Genomic DNA, 22335 nt, shown 5'->3' on the forward strand with positions numbered 1-22335 from the left:
CCACCACCTTTTCTCTAAACTAAGCAAACTAACATAGTTTTTACATTTTTAGATGGCTAAAAAAAGTGAAAAGAATAATATTTTATGACACGTGAAAGTTACACGAAACTCAAATTTCAGCATCCACAAATGAAGTGTCACAGATTGCAGCCCTGCTCGTTCGCTGACTGTCTATGCCGTTTTGTGCTTTGGCAGCAGAGCTGAGTTGCTGGAGACCAAGTGGCTGCAGACCCTCAGTCATTCACTGTCTGGCCCTTTATGAGAAGCTGGCTCACTCGGTCTAGACGTGCGCTCTGGAGCCTGGCTCTGCACGTCAGTGTTGAAGAGAAGAAATTCCTCCCGCCCTGGCACCTATTTATGCTTCCCCGTCCTAGCCCGTTGGCCATGGCACTGGGGTCCCTTGAGATGTTTTCCGGGCAAACGTCCCCCTCCTCCTCCACCACTCCAAGCTGGGGACCCCGCATGTCTCTCAAAGTCGGGGAACCCCAGCCCCCTCATGGCTGCCTCTTCTCTCCTAGTGAACAGCAGCAAACACATCGTCAGGAAGTTCCGAGGGCATCTGCGCACGAAAATCGAGTCAGGGGAAGGGACCGTGCCCGTCCGGGGCCCCAGCGCGGTGCAGACGTGGGACGGCGTCCTGCTGGGTGAGCAGCTCGTCACCATGTCCTGCACGGACAAGATCGCCAGGTACAGCCCCCTCGCTTTCCTCGACTGACCGACATCTCGAGGTCTGGTGGGGCTCCAAGCTGGAGCAGGAACAGGGAATGTGTCATCAGGGGAGGGGGCCTCGCCCCTTCGCCTCCTTCACAGGTCACACTTTTAGTTCCGTGTGCTTCAGGCAGAAGTGCCCTGAGCAAACAAAGTCCCGCTGCAGACAGACAGACAGATGCTCTGATGGGTCTACCTCCAAACGGTCTGGGCACTGCCAGGCTGGCCCCCAGGACTGACAGGGAGGCAAAGGGTGCTCTCCCCTCAGCCTATCTTTGCTCAGCACCCCCGGGGCCAGCCCACCCCCAGGTACCCGGCCCCCCAGCAGCCCCCACCTCACCCCACAGACACCCCACACCCCAGGCCTTCTCGCCTTCAGTGAGGGGTGCCCCCTGGGGCCTCTTACCCCTCGCTGAAACCTGACCAACTTTAGGAAACGTGTCCACCTGTGCTGTCAGCTGAAAGCCCCCCACCAGCCATGAGACAGTCTCCTAGGAATTCTCAAAAGCCCCACTTGAAGGTTCCCGCGGGGACCCTCAGTACTGCCCAGTGGAGGGAGAGGGATCTGCAGAAAGGGCATGGGGCGCCCCTCAAAGGCTCCCTCTCATCGGGGTGGGTAGAACTTGCGAGCGTGAGAGCCACCCCGCTCCCCCACCTCCCTTCCTGTACTCCAGGATGTGCCACCCCGACTGGGTGCACTTCTGGGACTTCAGTTTGGAAAGTGGTCACAGACCACACCGGGGGCAGGGGAGGTGGGCGGTGCAGGGAGAGTTAGACGCTACCTGACGGAGCGGTAAACAGCCCCAAGCCACTGGACGGCGGGCATAAGGTGTGTTCAGAGTGAATCAGAACACCTTTAGAGACTCGGATAAATTCACTAACCTGCAATCCATAAACTAAGTAAACACAGCGCATGCCGTGCAAATGTGGTCTCGGGCAGGCCCCCACCCACCCCCCATTCCAACCACGCTGCTGCCCGAGATGCTGCTTGTGTGGACAGATCTGCAGTGAAGCTCTGAGGAGCTGAGAAGATGGTTGGTTACAGGAGGAGAGGGGAGTGGAGTCTCAGCAGCTGCGAGGGAAGCACGTGAGGAGGTGGGGACCCCGCAGGGCCCAGGTACGTGCACTGTGCCAGGCGTGGTTCCCAGCACGTGGACGCCCTGTGAGGTGGGACTGTCTGCCTGTTTGTTATCCCACGCAGGCTGGGCACATCCCGCTGCTCCCCCAGCGTTTGCTGACTGGCTGAAAGCCTCCTTTACCTATCAAAACTCAAAGTACTCGTCCATTGGCGCCTTTCTCCTGGAATGTGGAGAGTAGAGCCATCAGAGGTGGAGGCAACCCTCGTGGACTCACGGGCCCAGGGGCAGCCGGGAGCCCAGGAGGCATCGCAGGCTCGGGGGAAGGATGGGGAGCCAGGCCGCTGCAGACCTGCCCTGCAGGACAGCGGCTGCCTTCTCCAACTCCTCAGGGCCCTCCCTCCCTCCTCTGCAGATAAACCTCAGCCCTGGAGAACAAGAACAGGATCCAAATCCTCTTGGGAATTAGGATACGGCTGCAGGAGTGATGGGGCCCTCACTTCCCTGGCTGTGACCGCTCTCCCCAGCACAGCAACGGGACGGCCTGATGACAATGAATCAAAGCCCTGATTCCTGCATCAGAGGAGCTAGCAGTCGTTAGCTCATCTCTCAGAAGAAAATGTGTTCCTCTTTTGTATTATTTTCATCTATTTGTGAAGCAGGAAATAGAGCAGCCATTCTCACCTTAACTGAAATCCTCTCGGCGCCCTAAGTTTGCGTTGGGTTTCTAAATTAACTCCCTGACTCCCTAGAAAAATGAAGTGAATTAATGCTCTAGAGGTGAAATTTCATTGTCTCCGGGATCTTAAACGTCAACAGACAGCAAATTAAACTCCGGCTACAAAACCCGAGTTACGTGTGTCATTGACACACGTCGATGCAATGCAGCCGCTCATAAGCCAGGTTTTGCTCCTTTTAATAAAATCTACATGAAGAACCAAAGTCCACATTGCATCCCTCTCCAGGGGTTTCCAAACAGTGTCCTGGGTTGAGAAGATTCTAGAGGCTTTTGAGGAAGAGTCAATGTTTGGGGACACTGATCCTCAGGGCTCTGGAGGCCTGGGGGCAGCTCTCTCCCTGAGCTGACCCAGGAATTCATCCACAGGAGCCAGGGGTTCAAGCTCAACCCGTAGTCTGTCTCCTTTCACCTAGTCTAGTCCCCAAATCTGGGGCCAGACCACTCAGGGACACAGTGGGACTGGAGGGGCCCTGGAGAGGGCGTGGTGCCCAGCCTCCCCTCCCCGCCCCCAGTCCCTGGACTCCCCCTCCCACCTTCCTGAGTCTGTCTTATTTGTTTTCTCTTCCCCTCTCTCTTTTTCTTTCTCTTTTTGTCTGTCATTCCTTCTCTCTGTCTCTCTCTCTCTCTCTCTTACTCTCTCCGTCTTTCTCTCTGTCTCTGACTCTCTCTGTCTCTGTCTCTGACTCTGTCTCTGTCTCTGTCTCTGACTCTCTCTGTCTCTGTCTCTGACTCTATCTCTGTCTCTGACTCTCTCTGTCTCTGTCTCTGACTCTCTCTGTCTCTGTCTCTCTGTCCCACACCCATCTGCTCCCTGCATGCACCTGCCCTCTCCCCTCTCTGCCTCCTCTGCACTTCAAGCTCATCATCACTAGCTGTCCTCCCCGCTCCACCCAGTGATGCCCTTTCCCTCCTCAGGCTCCACTTGCACCCCGTGCCCTGCACTGAAGTGGCAGGAATTCCTTTTCCTCCCCCACTGTCTGCTGCGTCTAAGGTCTTGTCACTTGTTTGCACGGTGTCTGTCACCGTGAGGTGCATGTGTGGCTCTTGATGGATAATACTCATTGGTGATGAGGATGAAGAAGCAGTGCCACCAGCTCTGCATGGTCCCGCCTGGGTCAGGCAGAGGTGCTGGCCTCCGGCCTCCCCCTCGGCGTGGAAATGTTGGTGCACCCACCACAGTCAGGCCCTGACCACGAGAGGAGGACATCAGCGCTACGGCACGAGCATTGCAGAATGAGACACAGTTGCCATTTTTGAGTGGGAGCATATGTCACAGTAATGATCAGGACTATAAGCAGCTGCAACATGCATTATCTGTGCAAAGGCTTCAGAAGAGACCATCTGATACTGTATGTGCTCATCTGTTTTCTGTCCTGTGCAGAAACAAAGTTAAACCTAGGCCTTAAGCAAGTTCAGAATAAAGGACCCTTCGTCCACCAGTGCAGGTGAAACATTCAGGCTCGGTGAATCGATGACATCCAGGCTCTGCGTGGAGAGTGAAGGTCTGAGGCCACAAAGATGTGCAAGTCCGTCCCTCCTCCAGGAGACTGGAAAATGGTGCAGGTCACACTTGGCTGTAAAACCCACAACCAGACACACCATCCCCGGCACGGGGCGTGCTGGAGCCAACTCAGCCTGTGAGAGCTGACAACAATCAGGCAATTTTGAAAGCCAACTGTTAAACAGTCATTACTAAAGATTAAATTACATAAACTTACAACTAAATAAGTTATATTAAAACAAAGGCATAAATACTCAAAACTCACCACTTCCTAATGACTTGACTACACTTTACCATTACTTTTGCTCTGGAAGTTATCGACACCCATCGTATCCACATGGTGGAGACGCTACAGAATGCCGCGCTCCCGCTTACCTCATCCCAACTCTGCACTCAGTGACTTCACGCTGTTCCCTTGAAACCGGCCTCAGGGGTGGTATGTACACCATGGAAATTGGCAAAAGCTGCAAACGGTGCCCTTGTTTTTTCGCTATAGCATACCGCTGAATGTCAGTGCCATAGGGGACTTTACGCAAGTGCACCAGAGTCTAGAATAACAGATCTGAGGCCGGCTCTACAGTCTGTCCTCTCGCTCAGGAGGCAGCGAGCACACAGGGATCAGGATCCCAAAGAGCAGTGCGTGAAGGCAGGAGACAGAGGGGAGAGGTGGGCCTGGCAGATGAGACTCACCTGAGACTCATCATCAGACTTGAGAAGACAGTCACCATCTCTCAGGAATGGCGTCCCAGAGGATGCCACCACCCACAACTCCCTTACTGTCTGGGAACGTCCCACATTCTCCCTCGGTGAGAAAACAGCAGCCACGAGTCAAAGCCTGCCTCACCCTCTCCCCACCACGCCCACAAGGACATCCCTCCGTCCTTCTGCTTCTCCTCCCTGCAGATCCTCTCAGGGCCTCTCTCCAGTGCCTCCTCCATCACGAGTCTTCCACTCCTTCCTGCATCCTCTACCCCGAATCTGTGTCGTCATCACATCAGCTCATCTTCCCATCTTAACCGTAAATCCCTGAACCCAACATTCTCCTGGAACTACATATACACTTCCTTCCAACCCAGATTTCCTGGGAGAATTGTCTACGCCCACCCCCAGCCGCCCCACGAAGCATCTGGCTTGAGTCTGCGCCACTCCAGTGAGGTCGCCCTCACTGAGATCAACAGGAATCACCGTCGTCCTCCCAGGCCCTTAGGACACGTCGCTCCTTCAAATTCCCTGCTCCAGGGACTGGGTCCACCCGCCTAATAGCCAAATCAGAAGTTCAGTGGTCACTGCGGACCCTCCTCGCTCACCACCCACAGGCCATCGCTAACACATCCCGTGGAGCTGCCTCCTCACCTCTCAAGCCCACCGCCTGATCTTCCTTTTCTCTGGGAACCTTACTCCAGGCCCTCCTTCCTCCCTAGAATTTCTCCTTCCCTCCAACTCCACATCTCACGTCCATCAGCGCCTGCACAACACCACAGGCACAATGGATGCTGATGGAAGAGACAGGGGACGGGGGGTGGGGGAGGGGAGAACGGGAGGATGAAAGGCTGTCGTGAAAGAGGCGACACACACAGAGCCCCTCTAACCCCTCAGCCTGTGTCTGCGAGGCCTCGTTAGCAGGAACGGCGTTCATCACTGGTGGAAACATGAGACGGTGCTGGCAGGGGCCGACCACTCGCGGTGTCCTTGCTGCTGACACCAGCCTTCAAGAACACAATTATTAGTGAATGCACAGCATTGGGACCTGTGCAGAGAAGACAACCAGCCACTGTGGGGAGACACTAGGGAAGACCGGAGCGTGTCTGACTTTTATAGTCGCCCGTCTGATGGAGGCTTGAACACTGCCCTTCTCCACACCCTCACAGGTACAGATGGTGTACCCATGGTCGGGAGCTAGGAAACACTGCGAACAAACCTGCGCTCTTGTCAGGACGGCCATGACATCAAATACAAATGGTGCGCAGGACGGAAACATAACCACCATCTCTTCCATCAGCATCCATTGTGCCTGTGGTGTTGTCTGGAAGCTGAAATGGTAAAGGCCCACCATCTCTCCAATACCCATGCGGATGACTTTGGAAAGATGGACATGCTATCTTCTGCCAACCCCTAATTTCTGCCCCTCTCAGTTGCCAAAGCTAAAAAGTTATTTGTGCTGCCCATAAATCTTAGGAATGTGTCCATAACCAGCTGTAACTACTGATTTTCCTTCTGAGGGTCTTATCCCAAACGCTGCTTGGAGCCCACAGCCATGTATATTTAGTAATTTAGAAATTTCTTGATTAATAGATGTGGTTTTGTTTGAACAGCCATGAAACAGAAATGTTAGGCTGACTTCGCTCATCACCTATTCATGTAGCTTTATGTATTAAAATGAAAATAGATGAATAACATTGTATCTTTAATTAAGGTAGAGAACATGCAAGTTTGTAATTCTCTTTGCAAATCCCCTTTGATATCAATGAAAAACGAACTGGAGCGGGTTACGTCAAAAGATCTAAACCAACACGGCGGCAGCACTTCCCGCCCACGGATCAGGAGCAATGCACAGGTTCCACTTTTTGGATCAATAATATCCAAGTAACAATATAAATTAGACCACAGCAGGCATTCTGCTGAGTACGAATTCCATGAATAACAATTGATACCATTTTACGATGTCACTCATGAGACCGGTTTACAGCAAAACATGTTATTGAAAGCTTGAAATTTCTACAGTGGTTTAAAATGAGCTATAAAACAAGTGGAGAAACTTCCTGGAGTCCCAGCAACAGGATGATTTTCCACATTTCCTTATACATTATCTATGTTTCCAACGGCTCTGTCCTCAGGCCTCTCTGCCTTGCTGCGGACTCTCTGTGAACCCTACAGGGACAGTGGTTTGGTCTGCGGGGGCCGGTGCGAAGGAAAAGGTGATGGGTTAACTGAAGAGCTCATCTCTGACGGTCCTGATCCTTTATCAAGGTGAAAACCCCACTGGAAAGAAGGTCCATCCCTCCAAGGTCAGAGTCACAACTCTTTTTCACGAGACTTTTACATTTCTCTTGGAATCATTTAATGAACCCACTTCTCTCCATCATAAGTAAGAGGGTCAGCCCATGTGGGGAGAAGAGAGATTCCTGTGTACCTCCCTCTGTCCACAGGCAACTTTCTCCCCACTCAGGAGAATTCTAAGCCATCACTAAGCCCGTTCCTCGAGCCCCGCTCAGGGATCTGAGATTTAGAGACAGGTGGAAGTGTCAGCTCATGAGGTCAGGACCCCCACACTGAGCAGCCCTGCAATCACCCACCTGCCTCTGTGCAGCAAGGAAAGCATTTATTACTCAAGGGTGCTTGGTGTCCCCAAAGGACCATTGTCACCTGATAAGAATCTTGTCTTCTGCGGCTGTTCACCGTTTTACGTCCTGTCCCCCAAATAAATCGCACACTCCGAGAGAAAGCACGAACCCTGTGCACCCCCTGGGCCCCTTCTCAAGGTTATGGAACACACTGCAGGACCTTGGTGGATGCCCACAGATGTGACACTAACATAACCATTCTGAGACGCAAAGGGACAGTCAACGGATGGCCAGCGTGTGGGCTCACCGAGACCAGCCCAGAAGCAGTGGACTGAAGTCCAGCCGTGTGAGTTGACGAGTGATTCAGGAACACGAGAGGCTTTCCCCTGGTCGACGTGCAGGTCAGAGTCTCCTTGGAAGGCGCGGCCACACCTGTTGATCGCCTACGCCAAACAGAATGAGCCAATTGAAAACAGGGAGAAGAGACGGCTCGCTCCACTGAGGAGAAAACGTGAAAGGCTGGCGGGAGGCCAAGTCGGGAGACAGGTGGCCTGTGCCTGACAGAAGGACTGCAAGGCTTCCTTTTGTGAAAATGTCTGTATCTTGGGGGCAGTGAGTGCTCACTGACTCGGGCGGGGGGAGTGTACGGGGACCAGAACAGCGGAGGGGTGGCCCCTGGCCACGTGGGACAGTGAGAAGAAATCACACAGCCGAGCAGCTGGCTAGGCGCCCAACCCAGGACACCACGAGCATGGACAGAGGCTGCACCTGCAGACGCAAACTTGGGGCAACGTTTCCAATTGCTCTAAATAAGCCCAGTACTCAGTGACTCTCCAAGGTGATGAGGGCAGCTGCTATGTTAATGTTATTTTTAATGTTAATAATGTCATTATTATTAAACTCATTTCAAAGACAAGGGACTGGGGCTCAGGGAAATGAATGTGCCGTGTCCAGGTTTGCTCCACCCGTTAGCACAGCTAACATAGTCTTTCCCAAAGGCTTCGTGGAGGGTGCAGGCGAGTCCCCAGGCTGCCTGAGTGGTGCCACGCTCAGCTCCTTCTGGAAGCAGTGCTGGGAGGTAACAGCACTGGGAGGACGGAGGCATCTGGCGGACCTCCACAAAGGCCGCGACGCCCAACACTGAGCAAATCAGACGCAGGCAGAACATCCTGTGTTATCACAAGAGCTCTGTGCCCCCCATTGGTGAGAAAAGACATTAGAGGCCTGAAGTGGGGATATACCAGCTAAATATTTTCCTTTAAAAATAATTTTGACATTGAAGTTAACAGAAAACAAAACCTGATTTCTTTGTTTGGAACAGAGTTATCAGAATTACTGGGAAAATTCTTGGCCCATGAAAGTCTTTTGGAAGTGAAATAACTTCTTTCTAGATTTTTGGTCAGAAAGACATTCTAGTTGAAACCCTGGAGCAAAATACCGCCTTGAAGATAACAGCCGGTTCAGATGCTGCAGGCGGAGAGAACGGTCCCTCCTGGGTGATCTGGCTTTGCCCCGATGACAAAGTCTCCGCAGCCACCAACAGTCCTGAAGGCACCTGAAGCTGTGTTTTCTTAATCCTCTGGGTCAAAGGGGAACAACTGAGAAGGTCAAGAGATCAACTGAGCATGCCCTGCTGCTGGAAAGCTCAAGTCAGTGCTGCCACACATCTGACGGTTCCCCCATTAAAAAATAAAACGACAAAGAAAAATTAGAGAAAAGTGAAAAGTAGAAAAGAGACAACAAGCGAACACCCCCATAGTCACAGAAAACGGCAGTCACTTTGCCTGTATTTGCATTAATCTTACTTCCTAAACTCACGTTTTTCCCCTAGTTGGGATTTTCCTGCAGTTTATAGCAGTTTGCTGACAACCGCTCCTCCACGCTGTAATCACGCTCCTTCTGAAGCCTCGAGGACGTGAACGCATGTGTGATGCCACGTGTGATACAACGTCTCCCAGTGCGCCAGCCACACACCTCCCTCTTGCTGGGTATCTAGGATGCTTCCTAGTGATTGCTACTGTGAGTAACCTTTCCCATCATATCTGTGTGCAGAAGCTTTTTTCCAAATCTCCAAGTACGTACTTGGATAAACTCCCTAAGTTAGGAAGCCCGCCCATGATGGAGGGTACGCAGGAGGTGCTCATACAGGGACAGGGTGGAGCTCCTGATGGCCCACAGCAGGTGTAGTGGGCTGGATGGTGGGCCCCAAGAAGATATGTCCATGTCCTCATGCTCAGAACCGGTGAACACGACCTTATATGGTGGGAGAGAGAATATGACCTACATTAAGGATGGAGAGAGGAAGTGCTCATTCTAGATTATTCAGGTGGGTTCTAAATGCAACTATGTGTGTCCTTATAAGAGGGGCAGGCTTGGGGACAGGCACAAGGAGAAGACCCACAGGGGAGAGGGCCATGTGGAGATGGAGGCAGAGACTGGAGTGATGTGTCTACCAGCCAAGAGATGCCAAGGATGGCTGGCAGCCACCAGAAGACTAGAGAGATGCCCAGAATAGATTCTCCATGGAGCCACCAGGAGGAGCAGCCCTGCTGGCACCTTGCATTAAGACGTCTGGCCTCCAGAACCCAGGAGAGAATAAATTTCCATTGTTTTGAGCCACCCTGTTTGTAGTGGTTCACTATGGAGGTCCCAGGAAACCAATACAACTGGGTAAGAGACATCACTCATTCAGCCCAACTCGTCTGGTCTTTGGAGAATCGTGGAACCAGAGAAAGTCATAGTAAAACCTATTCCTGAAATGCACCATTAATGTCACCCCAGTAACAACCGCAGGAAACTCAGGAAGTGGTTGTTTCATCAGGTCGATGAAAATTGACCTTCCAAACCACAAATTGAGGTTGGGTAGCTCACCAAATGGTTGTCTGATTTTCCTTCAGCTCAAAAAGATAAAACAGACCAAACCCTGTGCCCCGGTGAGATGAGGAGACGACAACAGCAAGCACCATGGTCATGGGGACTGGTCTGTTTTTCTGGCCATAAGAAGTCTGTACTCTCACCAACAGGCAAACTTTAGTCTCCTGGAGGAACAGGGAAAACCAGAGAGGAGATTTTTGCTTTTGTCTCCAAGAAACAAAAGTTGAGTGGCACATAAAAATCTAAATCTTCTGGAACTAATGTTCCTTTAGATATGGTTTCTAATTTCAAGTACCTGAGCTTGATTATTGATCGCAATGTGTCTTTAAATGAACAGATTAAAACTTTCTCCATAAAATGAACTGTAAAAAATGATAGCTGCTCTCTGAGGAATGACACTGTCTGATTTCTAAACTTAGATTCCAGGCTGTGCAGAGCAAGTGTCTCCTCCTGGCTGTGGAGACGTGCTGCTTAACCATCTCTTGGGTGAGCCTCTCCTCTCAGCCACCCAGCCCACGGGTGACCCTGACCTACTTCCTCCTTGATGGATAGCTGGTCATCTTATTTTTAAAGTGCTACCAGCTCTACTGAGATCAGGTGACAGCGTTGTTCATTTTCCCAATCTTAAAATACAGGTCGCTTTAAAACAACGGTTCTTCCTAAATGCCCAACCCTTGATGTCCACAGCTCAGTTTAATGACCTTTACTCTTTCTTAACTGAAGAGTGTGTGGTAATCTTACTGGCTTTAAGTTAAATCTTACATAATCTCCAGTGATGAAAGTACTGAGTGAAAATTCAATAATATTTATCCAGTACATAGAAATAACAGCAATCAATAACACTCCGTGTCTGCTGCCCCATTACTCCTGCAACAACACCGTGAAGCAGGCCCAGACTGAAGTGGAGGCCACCGTCCACCTCAGGAATCCACAAGGGCTGAGGAGCGCCATTTCTGCAAAACTAACCTGTAACCTAGTTAGGCGAATAAGAGACAACACAGATATTGAAGGAAAACCAGAGAGTGGGCTACATGAGGATGTCAGACAGGGCCACAGAACCTCATGAGCAGCATGGATGTCAACTGGATGTGGCAGGAGCTGTGATGTGGGGTCACAGGGAGGGAAACCAGTTCTCAGGGCCCGAGAGGAAAGAGCCAGTAACACAAGCCTGTGTGGCATACACAAGGGTCAAAGCTTCTTTTTATGGCTCCCATCTTCACAAAAGGATAAAAAGGCGTTCTCTAGAGTGAGTGGTTTGTCTCCAGGAATGAAGAGGCCAAACACATCATCTCTGAGGAGGGGTGTAGGGATCAGAGCTCCGAGAGCAGCCAGAGGAGAGGGGCCGGGCAATGAGGGAGATCCCGGGGCTCTCGCAGAGACTTGCACATTCAGTGACATACCCCAGACACTGTCGTCACCCCAAGGTCGGGGGGCTTTACCCCGTGCAGGAGGCTGGGATGAGGTGGAATCATCAGGAACTGAGAACGGAGAGACACGATTGGGAATAAGCTCGTCACTAGCGTCAGTCTTCTGAGAATGTTTACATTCTACCAGTTTGTTGGCGTGTAGACTTAGTCAGAGACGCCATGTCAAGAGTGAGGGCATTTTTCAGGTAGGTTTTGGAGAAAATAAATTAGGTGAAGTGTCAGCTGAAAATAACCTGAAGCAGCACATCGTCCTGACCCCGCCCTGACCACCAGCAGAAGGAGCGGTGTTTCCTGGGTACCCGTACCCCCAACTCCTGCAGGTAGTACCAACATCCACCCAAACATTGTATTGTTCAGGTACTTTTCTTGACATGACATGTATAAACTTCCTGAGAAGCTACTGGTAGCCATAGGCCACCTCAAAAAATGTAATGAGCTCCACATCAGTTGTCTAGTGCGTGTAACAAACCATCCCCAAACTTAGTGGCCTGAAACAACGACTCTTTTGCTCTGCTTGCAACCCTTCAATGTGTGCAGAGCTGAGACAGAGGGGCTGTCTCATTTTAGAAACAGGGCGCCCACTGGGGCAGCTCCCTGGGGCTGGAGGACTCACTCTCAAGATGGCGCACTCACATGGCTGGCAAGTTGGCGTTGACAGTCAGCTGGGGGTTCCCCTTCATGGACTCCTTGGGCTCCTTCACAGCATGGTGGCCAGGTTCCAAGAGGAGGTGATAGTGGAGGTGACAGCATGGGTGGGGGCAGAGCAATAGCACACATGGTTTCCACAGCAATGGCAATGGTTGTCCGGCTCATGGCCTAGGAAGGGAGGGAGGAAAGAGGTGCCAGCAGGAGGGCAGTTAGGAGAGAGGAGCAGGTCAGACAGAAGAAGGCAGCTCGGAGGTCAGGCGGGCCAGGCAGATGTACTGGAGAACAAGACTGACACGTGCCCTGGTGGTCAGGCAGGCTGCAGGCGGTCATATCTATATTCTTTCCATGAATGGAAATAATTATTTCCATAATTTATTTAACCAACTCCCTACTAAGAAGCAATTAGATTACTTCCATTTTTTTGTTTTGTTTTATTTGCTTTGCAATTGCAAACAATCCTCTTGTGACTCTGCTTGTTCATATATCCCAGCATTTTATTGAGAGTCTATCCATGGGATGAATTCCTAACAGTGACATTATTGAAAGGGTTATTGGTCTTCTCTTTTGCTTAGAAAGGCCCAAGGGAAGATATCAGTAGACTGGCAATGGAATGGGCCATTTATGCAGAAACGTCTCTGACTTGGCATTATTCCCAGTCTTGGTTAAACAAGTGGGAGGGAGAAACTGTGAGACTGGGGTTGGGGAGGGTGTGGAGGGGCAGATGTCAACCCCAGACCAGCAGGAGATTAAATTCTCCCCTGTAGTCTTCACCGCGAGACGTCCTATTACCATTGACTGAAACTATTGATTAATGGAGAAGTTATATGACTATTATGACCTCACGACCAGCACGAAGACCAGCGGTTCTCAAACTTCAGCACCATCAGAATTACCTGGAGGGCTTGTTGCAAATCCCACTGCGGGCCTCACCACAGAGCTTGAGGACCACCGCTGTGGACTGTTGTTCAGAGCAGCAGGACGTGGTCAAGGGTAACCCACCTGACTGGTATCGGCACTTGGATTTCACCTGATTTTTTGACTCCACAAGCTGTGCCAACTGCTTTGCTGCAGAAGTTCTCAGCCCAGCGCACATTAGAATCCCCTGGGGTCATTGGAAAAGCTGATGCCCGGACTGCACCCTGGACCAGTTCTATTGGAGTCTTTGGGGAGACTTGGTACCAGGAGATTCCCAAAGGTCCCCAGGTGAGCCTAGTGTGCACCAAAGTTGGAAACCACTGCTGTGTGGCAACGCCTGAGTCATCCTTGCTGAATGATGAACACTGGATCTTACCACACTTCTTGCCCCTCAATTTGGAATTCACAGGTTTGAGCGTAGCCTGGGGAATATTCCCAGTCGGGTGTGGTTGTAATTTCAGATAATGGGCAAATCTGCCCACAGGTGAAAAAGAGAGTCAAGTAAATATGTATTTTTTCCAGTTTTATTGAGGTATAATTGACATATAATATTGTATAAGTTTAAAGTGTACGTTGTGATGACTTGATACACTTATATATTGCCATATGATGACCACCATAGAGTCAGCTAACGTCTCCATCATATCACGTAATTGTGGCGTGGTGGGAACATTTAAGAACTACTCTCTTAGCAATTCTCAAGAATATAATACAGAATTATTAACTATAGTCACAATGCTGTAATTAGACCCCAGAACTTAATCTTCTGATAACTGAGACTTTGTACCCTTTGACCAACAGCTCCCTACTTCACACACCCCCCAGCCCCTGGCAACCACCATTCTACTGTCTGTTTCTATGAGTTCAACTTTTTTAGATTCTACATATAAGTGTGATCATGCTGTATTTGTATTTCACTGTCAGACTTATTTTACTTAGCATAATGTCCTCAAGGTCCATCCATGTTGTTTCAAATGGCAGGATTTCTTCTTTCTCATGACTGAATACTATTCCATGATGTACATATACCACATCTCTATCCATTCATCTGTTGACAGACAGTTAGGTTGCTTCCATGTCTTGGCTGTTGTGAATGATGCTGCAGTGAGCATGGGGGTGCAGATACCTCTTCGAGATCCTGATTTCATTTCCTTTGGACATATACCCAGAAGTGGGATTGTGGATCATAGGATAGTTTTGTTTTTCATTTTTGAGGAACCTCCATACTGGTTTCCATGGTGGCAGCATCAGTTTGTGTTCCCATCAACAGTGCACAGGGTTCCCTTTCCTCCACATCCTCCCCAACACTTATCTCTTGTCTTTTTGGTAATAGCCATTCTAACAGGAGTGAGGTGATAGCTCATTGTGGTTTTGATTTGCATTTCCCTCATGATTAGTGATGTTGAGCACCTTTTCATGTACCTCTTGGCCATTTGTATATCTTCTTTGGAGAAATATCTATTCAGTTCCTCTGCCCATCTTTTAATTGGATTGTTTGTGTTTCTGCTATTGAGTTGTAGGAGTTTCTCATATATTTTGGATATTACCCCCTTATCAGATATAGATTTGTAAATATTTTCTCCCAGTCCATAGGTTGCTTTTCATTTTGTTGATGGTTTCCCTTGCTGAGTAGAAGCTTTTTAGTTTGATGTAGTCCCACTTGTTTTTTTGCTTTTGTTGCTTGTGCTTTTGGTGTCAAATCCAAAAAATCATCGCCAAGACCTATGTCAAGGAGCTTTTTCTCTATGTTTTCTTCCAGGAGTTTTATGGTTTCAGGTTTTACATTCAAGTCTTTAATCCATTTTGAGTTAATTTGTGTGTACAGTGTGAGATAGGGATGCAGTGTCATTCTTCTGCATGTGGCTGTCCAGTTTTCCCAGCACCATTTACCGAAGAGACTGTCTTTTCCCCATTGTATATTCTTGACTCCTTTGTCATAAATTAATTGAACATATATGCATGGGTTTATTTCTGAGCTCTCTATTCTGTTCCATTGGTCTATGTGTCTGTTTTTATGCCTTAAATATGTATTTCTGATGGCAATTGAAGACTGCACCGCAGACTTCACTGTAATTTTAGAGAGTTAGTTACATCTCCCTTCTGGGCCACGTCAAGTGGTGAAAACACTAGGCAAGAACACCAACAGTTCAAACACGCAACAGTAGTCACCGTTCGCTGCCTAATGCCCCAGGCACATGGGTAGTGACCGTGTGAGGAGGGCCCATCCCTGTGATTGTTGCCTCTGATACTAGGAGGCCAAGACTTGAACTGAGCAAGGAGACTGCACCTCTTGGTTAAAGAAAGGCAGCATTTCCAAGATCTCTCCCTCACTTATCTTTGGTATTTCAGTGATTGACAAACAGACAAAAATATATTTATTTAGGATTATCTATATTGAAAACTAGACATGGGCTTTTTTCCTCTGTCAACATTGCAGTAATATCAGCTGTTTGAACAAAAGGAGAGGTATTTTTCCATTCAATCCTGAATGCTGTAAATTCTCCAGTTTATATTCGGGAAGACATTTGGTTTTATGGATCATGTTAGCTGAATAAGTTTAAACTCCTAGAGCCAGGCAAGGAGAAGGTGGATTTTCTCTTTATTGTAAAGGTTATTAGGAGGAAGCCAGATATAGAAGTTATTTGTCTTTAGACAATTCCACAGAATCAGAACCACTCAAATATGTTCCAGAAGTTTTGTTCAAAGCCAATATGTGGACGGCCTGAAGTACAGTGACTCTCCTCTGGGAAGACTAATCTGATTGTTCAAGACTTGGCTTATTTCAAGAAAGACCTTTGTTATCAATGGGAGAAATGTCCACTTCTTGTTTTTAATCCATAAGAGATGTTAAAACCTCACTAACTATCTGAGAAATCATAAGACACCCACTTGCATTGTTTGCACCCCAGAATCCATTGCCACAAATGGTAATTTATCATCATAACTGTCAATCTACTACATCTAGACCCTTCATTGCAAGAAAATCTGCTCTCATCAATACATACAAATACAAGAAAGCCTGTATTTGAGTCAAAAATAAAGTATACATTTAAAAAGCGAATACCAGGAACTTTTATAGTGAAATAGATTTATTGTGAAACTTGTTTTTCCTTTTTCTTGGCATACCTTTCTAGCTTCTTCAAATCTAAAAAAGAGGTACCCAAAATACTAAATGAAGGTGACTCTGTTGAATTTTTCCTCACTTTTTGATCTGTCCGTGGCACTACCGAAAAATTCTGGTCTCCAATTTAAGGGAAGGAGCCAAATGCCATAATCAACACTCAAAAACATCGGAGTTGTTCCTTCCAGGAAAAGCCTAGATAGCAAAACTCTCCTCCCCTGGGTTTTGTTGAGATTCTGTAACTCATCAGTGAAAGATGAGGAAAAGACAGCCTCCCCAGAACCCTGGGTGGCCTGTTGGATTGTGCTGTGGAGTGAAAACAGCCTGGGCAGAAACAATCATTGCCAGATTAAGGGGTCCCCAAAATCTGTGATAAGTACTCACGTTGCTTTCAGAAATGTCTGCTCCTTCAGAACTTCCTGACATTTACTCTTCAGTAAAATTTCATATATCCAAATATAAGAAATATATATACAGCCCTCCCATCCCTTTCTGAGAGAAATGAGGTGACTCACAGAAATGACCACAATTATTTTTTTTAAGTGAAGTTATGCAAATCTGATAGAGTAAAGTAAATGTTTCATAAAACCAATGACTGTTTAAATTGTAGGACTAAACTGTTTGTATATAAATATTACCTTTTATCTTCCATTTGAGCTTTATGTAGATGAGCCCATTACTTTAATGACCCGCATTTATGGAGGAGAGTGGGAGAGGCGCTCACTCGATCCTCACCCGCCAGATGGCTGCCTTTTCTTGCATGAGATTAAAAGATGTTTCTCATTCACCATGATGCTTCTGAGGCAAATTAATATCGCCAGCTAAATTGCTTGTGTTTTTGGAATAAAATTTAAAGAGAACTTTTTAAAGCAATTGGTGTCACAGGTTCTCGGAGCAGATTGCTCTCCAGGTAGGGCATGCTGGTTTTAAACATTCGGTAATTAATGGAAAGAATTCCATGTTAATTGACTGCTTCGGGAAAAGGAAATATAATTACTCCTTATTAATCATGAAAAGAAACGTACAGCATGGAGGCACCACAATAATTGCTCTGACAGTGGAGAAATGTTAATTAATGAAAAGAACAATGATGTAAGAAATTAGCTGCATAATGCTCGCTGCTCATGGAAGGTGGATTGTAAGCATGCTGTTTAGAGTGGAAACCACAAAATGTCACCTTAAATATCAGATACGTGTAACCTTGTACCACACAAATTTAGAGGGAAAAATTCTTAAAATGCTCCTGTCATCTCTCCTTGCAAGAGCAAAAACACTGACCCAGAGCTATATTTATTTCAAAGAAAATGGTCTTGTCCTTCATCTCTGATCTGGGCTTCTAAAGTCAAAATCATCCCCAGAGCAGAACAAAGTCATTTACTAACGTCATTTAATTTCAACACAACAGGTCACTCTGACTGCGGAGGACAAAGGGAGGGGAAGAGAGTATCTCTCCCTAAACTGAAGCCAATTCAATTTCTGATATTTCCCAGCTAATATAAAGAAAAATTCAGATTCACTTTGGGGACAGATTGTCTTCTTTTTCTAATCTAATTTTAAGTTCCTGAGAGAATATGTAGCTTCCACTCCATCTAACAACTCATTTTCCAGAAAAGGAATGCAGAGCTGCAGGCAGAGCCGCCCGGCAGCACGAGGGGGCACGGAATCATTAGCAGCCCTAGGCCAAGGCCGTGATGGGTCGGCTGTGTCGGGAGCTCCCGAGCGAGCCTCCCAGTCAGTCTGCACGATGGGGACAGTGCCACCTCGGGAACCAGGTGGAGGGAGAAGGCCCCAGGTAGAGTCTGCACTGGGGCCCCTGAGCGCTCCCTCAGGGGAGCGATGGCGCTGACCCTCCTCTCTCCCTCCAGGTGGAACGTGCTGGGGCTGCAGGGCGCCCTCCTCTGCCACTTCATCGAGCCCGTGTACCTCCACAGTATCATCGTGGGAAGCCTGCACCACACCGGCCACCTCTCCCGGGTGATGAGCCACAGGACCGAGGACATCGGCCAGCTGCCAACCTCGTACCGGCACAACCGGCCCCTCCTCAGTGGTAAGAAAACTCCGCCCTCAGAGACACACACACTCTTCCCATCAGCGGGCCCCAAAGGTGCCAACTCAGGGCAGAGTTTACCCATTTTGGCCAATGGCTATTTAAGACTTAGGGAGCAAAATTACAGCTGTCCAAAAGACTTAAAAAAGGTGTCAGTGCTCTCGACATATAGGAAGCAGCACCATTTTAGGGTGAATGTGTAAGAGGACGCAGCACGTCCCCACAGCAGTGTCACTCCACTGCAGGTCTACTGCACCTGGGAGAAATAGAGACCAGTAATCACATGCGTCTACAGGACAACTTACCGCCCGGGGCTGCGCGTCCGGGGCCTTTCTGAGGGAGGGCCAGGTGGGTGAGAAGCAGTGAGAAGGGTGGACACGGGGCCCACGGCTGCCCGAGGGGTCCCTGTGCTCTCTGTGGGGCCTGGATTACGGCACATTCGAGCAGTGGGCCGAGACACAACGCCTGAATCTGCTCCCAGCTTCCCGCGGCCGTGTGTTTCGGCAAGCACCAAACCTTTGGAGGCTTAGCGGCCCCACCATGAAGTGGGACGGCCACCCTAGGCCGCCAGCACACACTGGTTGTCAGGATCGGGGGTCACGTGGCCGGGACGTGCTTTGGGGGTGGTCAGGTTCCAGGTAGGCACACAGAAAGGAGCCAGTCCTCCGTCCCAGGGTTTTGGAAAGTCAGACCTACCCACTGTGACCACTGGCCTTTCACGCTGAGGACCCTGGAATGTCCCTGGGAACTGACTAGAAGCAGACGGAGGGTGCAGGTGGATTTTAATTACATCCAGTAAGCCTCGTCTGGGGCCTGCAGGGAAACACCACAGCTCTGAGGCGGTCTCCCCGCCTGAGCTGGAGCTCTCAGAAGGCCGCCCCTCAAAGCCAGGAGGTGACTGAGGAGGCAGGGGACCAGGGAGGGAGCTGGGCCGCGGGTCTGTGCAGACCAACAGCGCCTGGCTGGTGTGAGTCTTAGACCGGAGCGCCTGAAAGAAAATCGGAAGATAAAAGGGCTATGTATAGATGCTCAACATCACTAATCATTAGGGAAATGCAAATCAAAACTACAATGAGATATCACCTTACACCCATCAGAATGCTATAATTAACAGGACAGGAAACAACAATTGTTGGAGAGGATGTGGAGAAAAGTGAACCCTTATACACTGCTGGTGGGAATGCAAACTGGTGCAGCCGCTATGGAAAACAGTATGGCGATTCCTCAAAAAATTAAAAATAGAAATACCGTACGACCCAGCTATTCCACTACTGGGTATTTATCCGAAGAACTTGAAATCAACAATTCAAAGAGATTTATGCGCCCCTATGTTCATCGCAGCATTATTCACAATAGCCAAGACATGGAAGCAACTCAAGTGCCCATCAACTAACGAATGGATAAAGAAGATGTGGTATATATACACAATGGAATACTAATCAGCCATAAAAAAAGACAAAATCGTCCTATTTGCAACAACATGGATGGTATTATGCTAAGTGAAATAAGTCAGACAGAGAAAGACAAACACAGCATGATTTTACTTGTATGTGGAAGATAAACACATAGATAAAGAGAACAGATTAGTGGTTACCAGAGGGGAAGGGGATGGAGGCACGGCAACAGGGGTAAAGAGGCACATATGTATGGTGACGGACAAAAATTAGACTATTGGTGATAAACACAATGCAGTCTATACAGAAACTGAAATATAATAATGTACACCTAAGATTTATACAACATGGGGCCGACCAGGTGGCATAGTGATTAGGTTCACACACTCCACTTGGGCAACCGGGGGTTCATGGGTTCAGATCCCGAGCGCGGACCTACACACTGCTCATCAAGCCAGACTGTGGTGGCATCCCACATACAAAATAGAGGCAGATTGGCACAGATGTTAGCTCAGGGACAATCTTCCTCACTAAAAAGAAAAATTTACACAACGTTATAAGCCAATATGACCTCAATAAAATAATTTTTTAAAAAAAGAGCTATTTTTAGTGTGTGGCTAAGAAGTGGGCCTAAGATTTATTCCCAGGCTTCTAAAATTGTCCTAAATCATAAAATCAGGGGTAATAATAGTGCCCCATGGAGGTTGAGAACCAAAAGAAGTAATTCAAGACAAGCTCTTAACTACGCTAAGCAAGTATTCAAGAAAAGACACCCCCTCATTTGTCATTCCTCCTACAATATTCACCAACTCAAGACGTCACAGACCTGCAAGTTCAAATGGGCAGAAGAGGATTCTCCAGCGTGGGGCTGGTCCCTAACATGTTACATCCAGGCTCTCTTCTACAGGAGACCTTGCCCCTAAGGTCCTCAGACCCTACACCAATGTCACCTCTTGTTAGGGAGGGAGGAGGGATGTGTGGCACTTGGGCAGTGGATCCAAAACTACTTCGTCATCTTTGGGACTAGCTTCAGCCATCCCCAAATCCATGGGACCATGTTAGATTCCAGGGGCCTCATGTGTCCAGGGAGGGGACTTTCAGTCATAAGTCTGCAAACTTCGGTGGGGTTATTTGAGCGGGGGTCATGGTGTCTGTCCGGGGACACGAAATATCTGTTGTTTTGTTAAGGTTTCACCTTTCTGTACTGTTCCCGGGGCTGACCCATTGTGGAAGGGGCAGTGTCTTCACCACTGTCCTAGGGGCTGCGTTAATAAGATCAATAGGACAAGATTTCTCCACCACAGTCCTTGCTGTGAAAGGCTGCCTTTGGATCTGACCTAAAGCTGTGCCCAGGGTTTCAGGGTCCCATGACCCTCACCACATGAACAGCCTGCAGGCCGTTTTGCCGGGCTGAGTGCCCAGAGGCGTCTGGTCTGTGTAGGACAATGACTATACAGCACACGAGCCTCCGTCCGAGAAAGGCTATGTTGTTGAGAGAAGAGAACTAACACTGGACGTTCCCTCCCAAGGTCAAGCATGTGGCACATGTCGTCCCATCACACCCACCAGCAACAAATGGTTGCAAACAGATGACAAACAGTCATCTCCATTTCACAAACGTGGAAACAGACTCACGGGAACTCAGCAGCTCACTAAGATGCTGTATTTATCAATATGGAGCAAGGATTTGAACTTAGCTGTTGGATTAGAAAGCTAAGTTGTTTCTATAGACCACACTGCGTCCCCTGGCAGTGTAGCACAATTTCCTATAATTTCTTATAATTAATAATGCAAAACAAGACTGGCTGAAGAAGTGGCAATACCTAACTACTGAGAACTTGGTGTGGGAGAGGCAAGCCAACTCCCGAAGCCTCAGACACACACACAGTCTCCAAGAAGCTCACGATTGACTCACCTGTCATCAAGTGAGGGATCGAAAGATTTGCTTCAAATTCAAAGTCTATAAAATTATAGTTTGTTTTAAACAGTCAATAATTCCAGTAATTCTGATAAAATATCACTTTGGGCCCAGTTTCAACCTTTCTCTTTCTTTTTTTCATTTTTCCTTTTTTCTTTCTCCTATTTTTTCCTAAAATGGTTACTTACCTCTTGTGGTTAAACAGCAAAAATAGCTTTGGAGTGGACCCCAGAAAAACCTGGAATTACTGGTCTGGAGCTAAAAGCAAATGTTCCCATATAGGGTGCCCCCCAAAAACTTTAGTGAAGTTCTTGGGTGTCTAATTTTAATTTAAGAGAATTTTCATCATTTTGATGAATGTCAAGTGACATCTTTTTCCATGCTCCTCGCTCCTGGGGTTGTCCTTGTTCTTCCAAGTCCATGTGTTAGGGAGCAACTTACTTAAACTCCATCAGCATCAGCACAAGGAAATGGAAAATGCGCATCCTCACCAAGCCACTGCCAAGGGCTGGTTCTCATCCTCCTCTTGGTACCAGCTCGTTACTTTCTGGGCATCCATTCTCCTTCCAACGCTCTTTTTAAATTACTTGTTCAACTGGGAACACGTAAACAGAGAAACAGGAATTTTGAATTATAAGTGTGAAAGCAGTGAATTAAAAAACAAACCCAATTAGAGATATTCAGAA

The 22335-nt window shown here is 48.3% G+C and overlaps 1 protein-coding gene across 1 annotated transcript in view; it reads left to right on the top strand.

Moving 5' to 3' along the window:
• Nucleotides 1-22335, top strand: part of ADARB2 (adenosine deaminase RNA specific B2 (inactive)) — a 452750-nt gene that overhangs the window by 418595 nt on the left and 11820 nt on the right. The window contains exons 7-8 of the mRNA XM_087420916.1: nucleotides 519-687; nucleotides 18156-18337. Of these exons, the coding sequence (XP_087277042.1) occupies nucleotides 519-687; nucleotides 18156-18337 (351 nt within the window). The remainder of the gene's footprint in view (nucleotides 1-518; nucleotides 688-18155; nucleotides 18338-22335) is intronic.

The sequence above is a fragment of the Ceratotherium simum genome, chromosome 32 (assembly GCF_057802395.1).
Source record: "Ceratotherium simum simum isolate JZ-2026a chromosome 32, ASM5780239v1, whole genome shotgun sequence".
Taxonomy (NCBI): domain Eukaryota; kingdom Metazoa; phylum Chordata; class Mammalia; order Perissodactyla; family Rhinocerotidae; genus Ceratotherium; species Ceratotherium simum.